The sequence below is a fragment of the Leptosomus discolor genome, chromosome Z, assembly GCF_034619465.1.
Source record: "Leptosomus discolor isolate bLepDis1 chromosome Z, bLepDis1.hap2, whole genome shotgun sequence".
Classification (NCBI taxonomy): domain Eukaryota; kingdom Metazoa; phylum Chordata; class Aves; order Leptosomiformes; family Leptosomidae; genus Leptosomus; species Leptosomus discolor.
Genome location: NC_141419.1, coordinates 82,415,576 through 82,429,088, shown reverse-complemented (window position 1 = coordinate 82,429,088; position 13,513 = coordinate 82,415,576). Strand labels below are relative to the sequence as shown.

Genomic DNA, 13,513 nt, shown 5'->3' with positions numbered 1-13,513 from the left:
GGCATGCAGGGGTGCTGGCAGAGCACAGCATTGCAAGACTACTCGCCATCTCTGCAAGAGCAGGGAAAGTCCTTCACTGCTGGAGAAAGGCCAAAATCATGGCCAACTTCAAAGAGGACAGGAAGGAGGTTTGGAAAGCTAAAGTTGAGCAGCTTCCACCCAATCCCCAGGAAGAAGAGGGAGCACATCTTCCTGGACATGTTATGGTTCAGGCCCAGGGAGGACATGCTAGTGGATGGGCAAAGCCAGGCAGGATTTACCAAGGGCAAGTGATGCCTGTCTGAACTGTCTGTTGCTGTGGGAATACTGGGCTGTGGACAGGGGGAGAGCAATGGTGGCCATTTATTATGACCTTTCAAAGTCTGGGACATGGTTTTCCATGGTCTCCTTGCTGTCAGAGTGGGGATCTGTGGCCAGGAGAAGGGTAGAAGAGCAAGAGCTCACGCTGCAGTGTGGAAATCCCTTTCAGGCATTAGGGAAAACATTTCTGCACAGCAGCGATGCTCAAACCCTGAAGCAGAGCACAGAGAGGGGAAACCCCATCCTGGATGGAGCCAGCCCAAAAGCCACTTGTTCCCACATGGAAACCAGCCTCGCTCTGCCCTGCCCCAAGGATTTGGGTTAATTCTGGGTAGGCTGGACCCTGCAGATTTGCCCAGAGCCCAAATCCCGAGATGCATTGCCCCACTGCCATCCCAGGGGACACTGAGCAATTTCAGGGCGTGGAAGGGGACACTGGGGGTGGTGTCTGGGGCCAATGGTAGGTGCCAGTCCCTGTGGCTGTGCTTTTCTCCCTACTGCACCTGACAGCAAACTTCTGCTTCTGCAGAAATCAGTCTCACTTCTCCTTTGCAGCCTGAGACAAGGGGTGACTGCAGTGGAGCACAAGCTGTCAGGGCCATCGGGGCAGCCCAGGGCATGGCCCAGAGCGTGGTCTATGCTGACCTGAAGTTTGCTGTGGCTCCCCAGCCCAATGCCCCTGCTGGCCCTGAGGAAACCGATGAGGCTGACAGCCCCTACGAGAACGTGCCACTGGGGCCAGTGCCTGCAGACCCCAGCTCAGGTGAGAGCCTGGCCATGGCCACCGCCCTGGGGATGCCCCAGCACAGGGCGGGCATCGGATAGTGGCAGTGGGGCCATGGAGTGACGCCCATGTGTGCTCATCTTTTGCAGGGCGCTGGCCCTGGCGTTGTCACGTCCCCAAGGGGCTGCTGGCAGCCAGCCTGCTGCTGCTGCTGCTGCTGCTGGTGGCCACTGTGGCCCTGGGGGCTTGCTGTGAGTCGGGGTGAGGGCTGTGAGGTGGGGGGCAGTGGCGAGGCGGGCACCGGGAGTGTGTTTGGGGCTGAGTGAGGCCGGGCTGCTGAGGGGGTTGTCAGGGCTGGGGAGGGACCTGGGGCTGGTGGCTTGGGGCTGATTTCTGCTGCTTGCACGGCCCCCCTGGGCTGCCCTCCATCTGCCTGCATTGCCTTCCCACTGCCTTCCCACTGCCTTCCCACTGCCTCCCACTGCCTTCACTTTCCCTCCCCTTTGCTTTCCCTCCACTTGCCTCCCATTGCCTCCCACTATCTCCTATTACCTGCCTTTTTCCTTCCCATTGCCTCCTATTGCCTTTCTCTTGCCTTCCCTTCACCTTCCTATTGCCGTCCTTTGCCCTCCCTTTCCTACCCATACCCTTTCCACTGCCTTCCATTGCCTCCCCTTGACATCCTTGCGGCTGCCTTGTCCTTGTCCTGACCATCCTATGCCCCCCCCACCGCCCGAGCAGGGTCAGTCCCACGTCCCCCTGCCCAGGCGGTCCCAACCCCGTGCCCCAGCTCATCACCCCTGTCCCCAGACTGGCAGGTCACCCGCAGGCTGCAGGACACCTCCCGTGAGCATGCGGCCGAGCAGGGCCGCCTCTCACAGGAGGTGACTCTACGGGACCAGAGCCTGGAGCAGACACGGCTGGAGCTGGCGTGGGCCAGAATGGAGCTGCAGCGAGCGTGGCGGGAGGGCAACGGCAGCCGGCTGGAGCTGGAGAGCCTGAACGCTGAGCTGGGGCGCACCAGGCAGGAGCTGGCTGTGCTGGAGAAGGAAATGCAGGAGGTGCGGGGGGAGCTCAGGGCCAGCGAGAGCACCGTGAGCAGCCTGCGTGCCTGTGTGAACACAGGTAGGGTTGTGGGGGGGTGGGGGGACGGGCAGCGATGCTGCCAGCAAGAGATGGGGGGCTGATCATGGCCAGGTCGCCCCCCCAGGCATCCGTGGGCGGGTGAGCACCTGAGCCATGTTCCTCCCCCCAGATTGCTGCCCCTCGGGCTGGGTGCTCTACAGGAGCAAGTGCCTCTTCGTCTCGGTGGATAAGATGACCTGGTGGGGCAGCCATGATGACTGCAGAAGAAAATCCGCTCAGCTGCTGGTCCAAGGCGACTGGCCATCATGGACGGTGCCGGTACAGAGGAGGGGGACTGCAGCACTCCAGGAGGGTGGGGGCAATGGTGGGGTTGGGCAGAGCCCCGTGGGGCCAGCGGCAGAAACATCAGCGGAGGTGCTGGGTTGGCACCATGAGCCCTGGGTTTCCATCCTGGCAGGCTGCAGGGAGAAGCGGAGATGGCCTTGGGGCTCTGGGGCACCAGGCAGGTGCTGGGCATGGGGCTAGGCAGTTGACGGCTTCTCTCCCCCCAGCATTTTTTGCAGGCATATGGTGCCAAGTACTGGATTGGAGCACAAATTTCTTCTGACGCAAAGAGCACTGTCATATGGCAGGACAGCAAGCAGTACAACTCGTAAGTATAGTGGTCCTTGGCAGAAGCACATGCTCTTTAGCCATGTCGACGACATGCTGTGTCACTCCTGTGAGACCTCCCTGGCAAAGGGGGTGATACTCCAATGAGCAGATCCTCAAGGCAGGGGGTCCTGGTCAGAGCCCAGCTGTGGGGTACACTGCCAGATCTCCAAGTCGTGGAGCAGGAGGTTGGGGAGAGGAATGTGGCCCTTCTTCAGACTGGTCCTAGTGCCAGGCGCCCTGCCTGCCCCAGTGACACTAGAACCTGTGGGAAGGCGTGTCCACAGTGAGGTTCCTGTCACTGCTACTCTGAGACATGCCCTCTTTCCTAGGTACGACCATTCTGCAGACTGTGGGCTATCAGCTTACAGTAATATAGAGAGTTCAAAATGCTGGAAAAAGTACCAGTGGATCTGCGAGCAGTCCCCAAAGCTGAGCAGTGCATCCGGGACCCTCCTTCCTCTCCCAGTCAAGTACTGACTGTGCTGCCACCCCACTTCATCACAGGACTCACGGACAGGAGCTGGGTGTGCACCCCAAGACCCTCTCTCTGTGCACGCATTGTTTCAACCACGTTGCAAAGCGCTGGGAAAGGATGTCTGTATTTTAAAGCAAGGCTCATGGAAAACAGACCCTATTCCCCTCTCTCACACTCATGCATACACTTACACCACCTTGCGCCGGCCCTCTGCATGTCCTCATATGCCCTAGCCAGTGCAGCTTGCGGTGACCTAGGACTCCAGTGCGGTGCCCAGCTCCTGCCTGCTGTGCTCCCCGAAGGCTGCCAGTGGTGCGCTGATACAGGATGTGCCATTTGCATCTTTTCGGACCTGGGGCATGACTGTGCCATTGGTGTCCCCAACCTGCGCTCTTCAGGGAGTCGTGTGGATTTACTTACTGCCTGTCCCTTCCCTCAGCATCGACAGATCCCATCCTGCCCTTTCTCCTGCCTCCATCACCTGCCCAGGGCCTTGGGCTGGGCCTTGCCTGGGAAGGGTGCAGGTAGTGGTGCCATCAGCATGAGAAACTGCTGGGTACCCCTGAGACCATGTGGGAGATGGGGGAGCACTGGGGAACCCCTGAAACCATGGGGGGTGAATGAGGGAATCAGGGGACCATGGGGGAAAAAGGGGTGCAGTGAAGAGCCCTGAGACCATGGGAGGTGAATAAGGGAGCCCCAAGGCCATGGGAGAAACAGGGGTGCAGTGAGGAGACTTAAGACAGTGGGAGAAAAGGAGGGAGCTCTGGGGAGGCTTGGGAACATGGGAGAGAGTGGAGATGCCTGCCACTGCAGGAGAAAGGTCCCTAAGACCATGGTGGGACCTGAGCTTCCAGGGGGCCAATGAGGGACCCCTGTCCCTGACCCAGCTGGGGTGGGTGGGGGAGTCCAGAGAGTGCTGACCCTCTCTGTCTCACTCAATGTTTCAGCAGAGAGGGGATTGAAGTGGGGACCACTTTGCTAAACTGGATGTGGGCAGCTTCTGGGAAAGGAGGTGTGGAAGGAGGCTAGTGGAGCCAGCTCGCAGCATGGCAAGGCTGGAAGGCTGGGACAGGATTGCAGGAGGTCCCCTGGAATTGCAGCTGTCACGTGAAATTTGGACTTGCCCTGGGGAGCCCAGATGTGGTCTTCCTGATATCCACAGAGGAGCAGGCTCCCTGTTCCTGGAGTCCTGAGCTCCAGCCACTGCTGCCCACAGTGTCATTGGGCTCCGCCACCACAAGGACACACTGCTGACTCCTGTCCTGCCTCTGGTTTGTGTGTTCCCTGGGCCTGATAGGCATGGCTGCTTGCCTGCCCATCTTGATAAATGGTGTTTCTCTTTCCTTCCCAGTTGCAGGACTCGCCCTTTCCCCCACCCAACATCAGCAGGCCCCCATCACCCACTTTCTTCAGGCCCCTCTGAACACTATTCCTGCCCTCCAGTATACCCATTACTGGACCCGGTTTGGTCTGGCCACCCAGCTGGCTGAGGCTATCCCTATCCCATCCTCCAGGGCACCAGTGAAGGCTTCAAGAAGAATCAGCCCCAGGATCAACCCCACAGGGATGTCGCCAGCTGAATGAGGGTATTGCTGACACACGACTGCAGCCCTCCCATCATACAGGTTTCAATCCACCTTCTCCTGGCCACATCTCCCCACTCTGCCAGCAAGGAGACCATGGAAAACCATGTTCCAGATCTCAAAGGTTCACGATAAATGGCCCCCATTTCTCTCCCCCCATCCACAGCCACAGCTTTGCCCATCTACTAGCAAGTCTTCCCTGGGCCTGGACCATCACATGCCCAGGAGCTCCACCTTCTTCCTGGAATCAAGGCTCTTCTCTGACTGGGAGAACAAAGATAGGCTCTGAGACAGGCTGTGACCAAGGGCAGGTGATGGAGGGAGGAGAAAGGGCAGGACAGGATCCAGCAGTGACAGAGGCGAGGGGCAGCCAGTAAAACCAAAGGACTCCCCGAGGGGGACAGTTTGAAGACACCAACGGCACCATCATATCCAGTTTCACAAGGTGCAAGAGGCATCTCCCAAACCAGCCTCAGCTGAAGGCAGGAGGGGTGAGCAGGGCTCAGTACTGGTGTCAGCTGCCTGGGTCACAGGAGCCGGGGCTGGAGGGCAGGGGCTGGGAATGCAAGCATGGGCATGAGTGTGGAACACAGAAATACAGTCTCTTTTCTGTAAGACTTGTTTTAAAATGCAGATATCTTGTTTCCCAGCCTGTATCCTCAGAGCTCTGCAATGCAGTGGAGGCAACAGTGTGCAGGGATGTGGCTGCGCAGGAGGGGAATGGTGTCTTTGCTGTGCAGCCCCAGCTCCTTCCCTGGAGAGGGACTCTCAGAGTTCACCCCTTGGCTGGGAGAGGAAAGAGGTCTCAGATGGGCTGCTCAGATTTGGGGGCTTCTCACAGATCCATGGAAAATTGTAAGAGCAGTAGAAGCTGCCTATCTTCCCATTGGACATTCCTGTACAGTGGGACAACCAACTGTCCCTAGAAGAAGCACATGAGAGATGCCACCCCATGCTCCAAGCATGCTGCCAGCCCTGCGGTCCTTAGACTGGGCAGGAAGACCAGAGCACTGCCCATGCTGGGACAGATGCCCAGGCAGAGCCCAGCACCTCTGCCCATGGCTAGTGAAGGTGGGAGAGGAGCAGGTGGCCACAATAGAACAACCTACTTTTTATACAGCTTCTCATCCAGACGATTTTGAGATCTCTCTCTGATCCAGTATGTGGCATCAGATACCTGCAAAAAATGCTGGGGGGAGAGAAGCCGTCAACTGCCTAGCCCCACGCCCAGCACCTGCCTGGTGCCCCAGAGCCCCAAGGCCATCCCCGCTTCTCCCTGCAGCCTGCCAGGATGGAAACCCAGGGCTCATGGTGCCAACCCAGCACCTCCGCTGATGTTTCTGCCGCTGGCCCCACGGGGCTCTGCCCAACCCCACCATTGCCCCCACCCTCCTGGAGTGCCGCAGTCCCCCTCCTCTGTACCGGCACCGTCCATGATGGCCAGTCGCCTTGGACCAGCAGCTGAGCGGATTTTCTTCTGCAGTCATCATGGCTGCCCCACCAGGTCATCTTATCCACCGAGACGAAGAGGCACTTGCTCCTGTAGAGCACCCAGCCCGAGGGGCAGCAATCTGGGGGGAGGAACATGGCTCAGGTGCTCACCCGCCCACGGATGCCTGGGGGGGCGACCTGGCCATGATCAGCCCCCCATCTCTTGCTGGCAGCATCGCTGCCCGTCCCCCCACCCCCCCACAACCCTACCTGTGTTCACACAGGCACGCAGGCTGCTCACGGTGCTCTCGCTGGCCCTGAGCTCCCCCCGCACCTCCTGCATTTCCTTCTCCAGCACAGCCAGCTCCTGCCTGGTGCGCCCCAGCTCAGCGTTCAGGCTCTCCAGCTCCAGCCGGCTGCCGTTGCCCTCCCGCCACGCTCGCTGCAGCTCCACTCTGGCCCACGCCAGCTCCAGCCGTGTCTGCTCCAGGCTCTGGTCCCGTAGAGTCACCTCCTGTGAGAGGCGGCCCTGCTCGGCCGCATGCTCACGGGAGGTGTCCTGCAGCCTGCGGGTGACCTGCCAGTCTGGGGACAGGGGTGGTGAGCTGGGGCACGGGGTTGGGACCGCCTGGGCAGGGGGACGTGGGACTGACCCTGCTCGGGCGGTGGGGGGGGCATAGGATGGTCAGGACAAGGACAAGGCAGCCGCAAGGATGTCAAGGGGAGGCAATGGAAGGCAGTGGAAAGGGTATGGGTAGGAAAGGGAGGGCAAAGGACGGCAATAGGAAGGTGAAGGGAAGGCAAGAGAAAGGCAATAGGAGGCAATGGGAAGGAAAAAGGCAGGTAATAGGAGATAGTGGGAGGCAATGGGAGGCAAGTGGAGGGAAAGCAAAGGGGAGGGAAAGTGAAGGCAGTGGGAAGGCAGTGGGAAGGCAATGCAGGCAGATGGAGGGCAGCCCAGGGGGGCCGTGCAAGCGGCAGAAATCAGCCCCAAGCCACCAGCCCCAGGTCCCTCCCCAGCCCTGACAACCCCCTCAGCAGCCCGGCCTCACCCAGCCCCAAACACACTCCCAGTGCCCGCCTCGCCACTGCCCCCCACCTCACAGCCCTCACCCCGACTCACAGCAAGCCCCCAGGGCCACAGTGGCCACCAGCAGCAGCAGCAGCAGCAGCAGGCTGGCTGCCAGCAGCCCCTTGGGGACGTGACAACGCCAGGGCCAGCGCCCTGCAAAAGATGAGCACACATGGGCGTCACTCCATGGCCCCACTGCCACTATCCGATGCCCGCCCTGTGCTGGGGCATCCCCAGGGCGGTGGCCATGGCCAGGCTCTCACCTGAGCTGGGGTCTGCAGGCACTGGCCCCAGTGGCACGTTCTCGTAGGGGCTGTCAGCCTCATCGGTTTCCTCAGGGCCAGCAGGGGCATTGGGCTGGGGAGCCACAGCAAACTTCAGGTCAGCATAGACCACGCTCTGGGCCATGTGGATGGGTGCTGTCCTGAGCAGTAGCAGTCTGGGGACTTGGTCCTGCCCTGCTCCGCCACGGTCAGGTGGCAGGCTGTGGCCAAGACTGCGTGGGGTGGAGGCACTTCTTTATGTGCAGAAAAGCAGAAGTAGTTGCTTTATTTGCTAAAAGTGGTTTTATTTCCGAGGCTGATCTTGCTTAGGGGGGTGGGAGCATGAACGAGCTCCATCCCAGGCAGCACACTCTAAATCTTCTCCCCAGGCTGCAAGGAGCCCCTGGCCACAGTAGGGCCATGCTGTCTCGTGCATCACCTTCCCCATCCCATTGCCTGCTCGGGAGACTGGATGCAGTGACTGTGGTGGCTTGGTCCTCTGCATGTGCCAGGAGGGACTCCCAGGGATGTCCAGAGCTGCATGCTGCTGGCACATCCCAGGTGGTCTATATTGAAACCATAAGAGCCACCAGGTCTAAACTCCACCAAGCCAAGCCTCAGTAGGCCTTTTAGGCTCTCACACATCACTCAGCCTCAAAGCAAAGTGAGGACATTTCCTATGACCTCCTCAGACTGGGCAGGCACTAAGAGACAAGCTGCTGCCCAGCCCAAACCCTCCATGGAATCGGGGAGGCAAAGGGTCACCTCTTAGCTGCCTTTCCCAAGAAACATAAACCCGAGGCAGCCACCACAATCAGAAAGCCCAGAGCTTGGAGGGGGGGGATCTGCTCCAGCCTGCACAGGAGCTGCTCCATGCTGCCACTAGGCCATGGAGATGCTTGGGTCGATGCTGGCTCCTGGCCACTTTCTTCAGTGCCACAGCAGCTGCCATTTCACATCGAGTCAGTGAACCAGAGGATGCACCTCTATCCCACCACCCTCATCCCCCAAAGCCAGCCACAACATCCAAGTGCCAGATTTTATTGGCAAAGTGCAGAGATCCAGGTAGGTAAAGAGGTCTGAGCGACGATGCAGTAGCACCCAGGAGTGCTCATGCAATGGGATCAGGCAGGGAACAGGGTGGTGGGACAGGCTGGAGGTCATCAGGGCCCCACACAGGTGTAGGTGGTGTTTCTCCAGAGGAAGGCGGGAGGCGAGGACCGGAGCCACTGCAGGGTGGCTGCGCTCTGTTGGCAGACCCAGCCAAGGGCTTCCCCACACAGACCGCCTGACAGCCCCAAGCCTGACACCCTGCCACAGGCCAGGAAAGAGCTGGTGGAGCGCTGGATTGGGAAGACCCTGCAGGGAGACAGCAGGCTGAGATGGGACGGGCAGGAAGGGCTGGGGTCCTTCCATCAGCAACTCCTCCAGCCAGGGACCAGAGGCTGCAGAGGGATGCTGTGGGGCCAAAACTCACCCTCCCCATGGAGCACTGTCCCCTGCCACCCTCCTTCCCATCAGGACACATGCTCTGATCATGCCTGTGTGACCTACAGCCCCCAGCCCCATCATGCACACAGCACCCACAGGTCCCTCCTGGCAGGGCTCAGCACCAGCTGCACCAAGCAAAGCATGGAAAACTGCTTTTGGGGGACCTCCCAACCGCTCATCCAGTCAGGGTGTGGGCACCAGGGTCAGGCCCCTGAAATCTTCCCTTCCCTAAAATGCCCCAGTGCAGCTCTGGGAAGACAAGAGGTGGAAAAAATGTTGAGCACATTCCTGCATGTCGGTGGGCTGCCTGCCCACTCATCCTCTCCCTGAACCCTGATGCTGGACTCTCATCAGCCCTGGCTGGGGACAAGCTGACAGCCTCACCCCTTCAGTGTGGTGCCATCCAGCCACTTCCAGTCAGACCTGGAGCCATCCCGCTTCAGCCCCACGTGGAAGACCTCCATGTTGGATGTGTGCATCAGGAAAGCCTAGCGCAGGAGAGGACCAGCATGAGCTCCCTGGGGGGACGCCCAGCCCCAGCCATGAAATTAGTAATGGGGGCAGTGCAGGACGGGCACAGCATCACCAGTTCACTGCCTGGAGGCTTGGCTAGGCTTTGTGCACATGGGCCAGAGCCAGGGAGCTGAGAAGATGCTGATGATTGCTGGGTGACTGCTGAGGGACCTTGAGGTGGTCACCAACACAGCCCAATGCCCATGAGGAGTTGGACAGGCCAAGCTGGGTGCACTCACCAGGGTGGTGTTGTCTCGGATGGTGACCAGTTGAGCCCCTCTGGAGCAGCAGGCCTCTCTGCTCTGCTCCCAGCTCTTTTTGGCAGAGGAGAAGTAGTAGCATTGCCCTGCATGCCAGAGCCAGCCAACCGGGCAGAACTGGCATCGCCCTGCACACCAGAAACTCAGCCTGTGGGAGCAGCCGGGACAGGGCAGCCAGCAGTGGCTGCCACCAGCACCCAGCCCAAGGGACAGGAAGGTGACAAGAGGCAACCAGGGTACCAAGCAATCCACCATACTCCTATGGCTGCCCCGCAAAAAGGACCCTCTCCTTGCCCTTACTCTGGAGCCCAGCTCCCACACCCCAGCCCCAGCTCCCTAGCGGGAGCCCCTGGAGAGATGAGCTGGTTACACAAAAGTTCTGGCATCGGGCAGGTGGGTCAGGGAGGGAGCTTCTGGTTTGGGGTTGTGATACAAACATCATTTGCAAAGCACTGGGAATGCAGACGAGATTTCAGCTTCAGCAAAGACTGGTCGAAAGAGAGAGTCTGGTGTCATCCAGCACATGGTTGCTCATGGCAGCCATGAGCCTAGTGCTGGTGGTGGTGTGCCCAGGCAATGCTGAGCTGGGGTCATCTCTTCTGAAGGGGTCCCAGCAGTGCAGCCTCTTCAGCAGCACTGGGGCAGCTCTGCATGCTGTGAGCCAGGGAACAGGCAGCAAGAATGAAGGAAGACTTGGAAGGGGGAGCACAGTCTGGAGTAGAGACAGGTCCTGCCTCTTGAAAGGACAAGGCAGGCCCTCTCCAAACGTCACAGGAGCCCGCCGGGCTCTCCTACCTCGCACTGTCTGTCGCCCGTAGCTGGGGCTCTCCTCCATGCTGAAGGAACCATCAATGCATCTTGCCTGTTGTCCTAAATCTACAGAAGAAAAGCACAGGCGTGTCCCCGCCAACCCTGGGCTCCTGTTCCCAGCAGCAGCCAGTGCCCCCTCCCATGGGACAGCCAACAGCTGATGGCCTGCCAGCCAAGGTCCTTGTGGCTTTTGCTGCTCTTGGGAACCCACTACACAACAGGCTTTTGGGGAAAGTGATTCTGTCTTTTGGTTTCAGTGTCGCCTCTCTCCCTCCTGTCTTCATTTTGTTGCCATGTGACGGAGCGGGATGCCCCAGCACCCTCCCTGAGCCCATGCTGTGCCCCCACCTTCCTCTCCTAGCCAGGCTTGCAAGGTCTTGCCTCACCAATTTTCCTGCTTGCCCCAGAACACACAACACCCGTGGGCCCAAGCAGGAGGGCCCAGTGCCAACCCCAACCCCAAGACCCCAGCAGGAGAGGTCTGGGTGCAAGCAGGTACTCACAGTAGAAGCTCAAGCCAGCGAGGATGATTTGTGCCAGCAGCAGCAGCAGTGAGAGGAGAGCCAGGCTGAGGGCTGCCCAGCACCAGGGCAGCCGCACCGGCTGCTGAGGAGCTGAGAAAGGGAGTTAACCCAGGCCCTGGGGGCTTGTTGGGAGTGGTGGGGATCTCCTGAGCCAAGAAAAGTCTGGACAGGGTCTCAGGAGGCAGGGGGGGAGCCCAGGAAAACTAATGGAGAGCCTGTTTGCAGCTCCTTGACCCTCCTAGAAGTTGTCTCCCTGCAGACAGCGCTTGGCATGGGATGGGGAGAGCAGAGCAGGGGGTGCCTGTGTGCGCTGTGGCACTGGAGTGCAGTGGACATCCCCTGCCCTTCAGCCCCTCCTGCCCTCCACCCTGAGAGCAGGCAGTCTGCAGTAGGGCTGGAAAGGAGCTGTTTGGGAAAGTATACCTGAGAGGACAGAGCAGGGCTGAGAAAACGACCCTGCAGAGGTCAAGGGCTTCAGGAGAGCAGGGGACCCACCAGGAGAGCTGGGGTGCCAGGGGCAGGGAGCAGAGTGGCATTACCTGGTGTGGGGGGCAAGCGCAGATCGGCATACGTGACCCTCTCTTCCATGTCTCCCTCGGTCTCTCACTCTGCGACCCACGGGGGAAGCCGCAACCCCCTCCCAGCCCCCTTTGGCAGCTGGGTCTGATGCAAAATGGAAAGTGTCATTTCCTGACAGGGTCCCCTGAGGCACCACCTGGGCCACAACCTTGGGGGGTCTCAGTGCTGCCAGCAACTGGGGCAAGGGGGAGCCCCAGCGAGGCTGGCACCTGGGCGTTCCAGCATGAGGGAACCCCGCACCCCTGGCTTTGGGGCAGCAAGTGGTGGGGATGGCTGCTAGCTCAAACATCAGGCCAGGGCTGGGCTAGGCAGCGATGTCAAGGCTGCTTTCCCTCCTCTGGCCTCAGCAGATCTATCCTAGGGACTGTGTAGGGGATCTGGGCATCCCTGGGGAGCTGGATATGGGGAGGGAGGGCGGCCCTGTCTGCATCCCCAGGCTGCACACTCTCAAAGCAGCAAGGCCGCGGGGTGTTTGCTCGGTCGTGGTTTCTGCTGCCTTTATTTTGCATGGGGCTGCAGCTGCATCTCAGTCCTGGAAAGCAGGGGGCTGGGGTGCTCCTTCCCCTCCCCGAGCCTTGAGGGCTACTGTGATAGCCATCCCTGCCGTGCTCTCCGTGGTGGTGGGGGGGGGGGGGTGTAGCACAGTCCCCCTGCCCCCCCCCCCCCCCCCCGCTCCCCCCTGGGTGATGCTGCCCTGGGCTCCCTCTCGCCCCTACAGCCGGGCAGGGCGGGCAAGGGAGGGGATGCCTGGGGGCAGACAACTATCCCCTCCGCCGCTCTGCCGGGTGACGGGGAGACATGGCGTGGCCAGGACTACGTTTCCCAGAGGCTCCTCCCGGGGCCGCACATGCTCGGTGCGGCTCCCGGCGACTCCCGGCAGCTCCCGGCGCGACACCCTGTGCAGGGCAGGGGCGCTCGGTGCGGCTCCCGGTGCGACCGCCGGTGCGGCTCCCGGCGGGCCCCGGCGCGGGTCCTGGTGCGGGCCACGGTGAAGCTCCCGGCGGCTACCGCTGCAGATCCCGGTGCGGCTCCCGGTGCGGCTCCCAGCGGCTCCCGGCGTGGCGCTCCCGGTGCGCCCTCGGGAGCGCACGGCTGAGCCCCGGGGCTGAGCCCTGCCCATCCCGGCTTCACCACCGGCCCGGGGCCGAGCTTTTCCCCCCGGCAGCCATCCTCGCCCCCCCGGCAGCATGCCCCGCGGGCGAGCCTGGACGCAGGCGGAGGTCAGCACCCTCCTGACGCTGGTGGGGGGCTCGGGGGAGGCCGCCTTGCTCATGGCCTCCACGTCGCGACCCAACGAGGCTCTGTGGCAGGAGATCTCCCGTCGGCTGGCGGCGGCCGGCTACGAGCGCAGCGTGGCCCAGTGCCGCTCCAAGTGGAAGGCGCTCAAGCAGGCTTTCCACTCGGAGCGAGAGACACGGCGGAGGGCAGGACATCACTCCCCCCGCCTGCCCCCGCACTACCGAGCCATGAAGAGCATCTGGAAGGCAGCCGGGCGGCCCGTCTTCGGCGAGCGGAGGATGCCAGGTGGGTGCTGGGGGCGGGCAAGTGGTGTTCGCAGGGTGGCTGGACGTGGGATGCTGGGCGAGCGCTGGTGGTGCACAGCCACCCAGGGTCTGTTGATGATCTCTTTCTCTTCCTTTAGACATGGTGAAGCTGGCCCCCAGGAAGCGCAGGTCAGCCCTGGTCGCCCACTCTCCGTACTCACCAAAGCCACCAGGTACCTGTAGGCTCAGGCAGCCGGAGTG

The 13,513-nt window shown here is 61.1% G+C and overlaps 3 protein-coding genes across 3 annotated transcripts; 1 reads left to right on the top strand and 2 right to left on the bottom strand.

The window, feature by feature from the left end:
* The first annotated feature begins 918 nt into the window (after positions 1 to 918).
* LOC147413353 (uncharacterized) lies at positions 919 to 4,826 on the top strand. Its single transcript, XM_086480175.1, has 8 exons — positions 919 to 1,063; positions 1,174 to 1,275; positions 1,835 to 2,149; positions 2,280 to 2,428; positions 2,674 to 2,762; positions 3,094 to 3,234; positions 4,190 to 4,254; positions 4,594 to 4,826. The coding sequence occupies exons 1-8, from the start codon at positions 919 to 921 to the stop codon at positions 4,824 to 4,826; spliced, it is 1,239 nt and encodes a 412-aa protein (XP_086336301.1).
* A 658-nt stretch (positions 4,827 to 5,484) lies between these two features.
* LOC147413352 (B-cell differentiation antigen CD72-like) lies at positions 5,485 to 7,736 on the bottom strand. Its single transcript, XM_086480174.1, has 6 exons — positions 7,592 to 7,736; positions 7,380 to 7,481; positions 6,527 to 6,841; positions 6,248 to 6,396; positions 5,935 to 6,002; positions 5,485 to 5,611 (listed from the first exon to the last, which is right to left on the bottom strand). The coding sequence occupies exons 1-6, from the start codon at positions 7,734 to 7,736 to the stop codon at positions 5,485 to 5,487; spliced, it is 906 nt and encodes a 301-aa protein (XP_086336300.1).
* A 1,018-nt stretch (positions 7,737 to 8,754) lies between these two features.
* On the bottom strand, positions 8,755 to 11,777 carry LOC104346443 (killer cell lectin-like receptor subfamily G member 1). Its single transcript, XM_009951192.2, has 6 exons — positions 11,729 to 11,777; positions 11,169 to 11,279; positions 10,651 to 10,731; positions 9,835 to 9,983; positions 9,467 to 9,570; positions 8,755 to 8,950 (listed from the first exon to the last, which is right to left on the bottom strand). The coding sequence occupies exons 1-6, from the start codon at positions 11,775 to 11,777 to the stop codon at positions 8,755 to 8,757; spliced, it is 690 nt and encodes a 229-aa protein (XP_009949494.2).
* Positions 11,778 to 13,513: the final 1,736 nt, after the last annotated feature.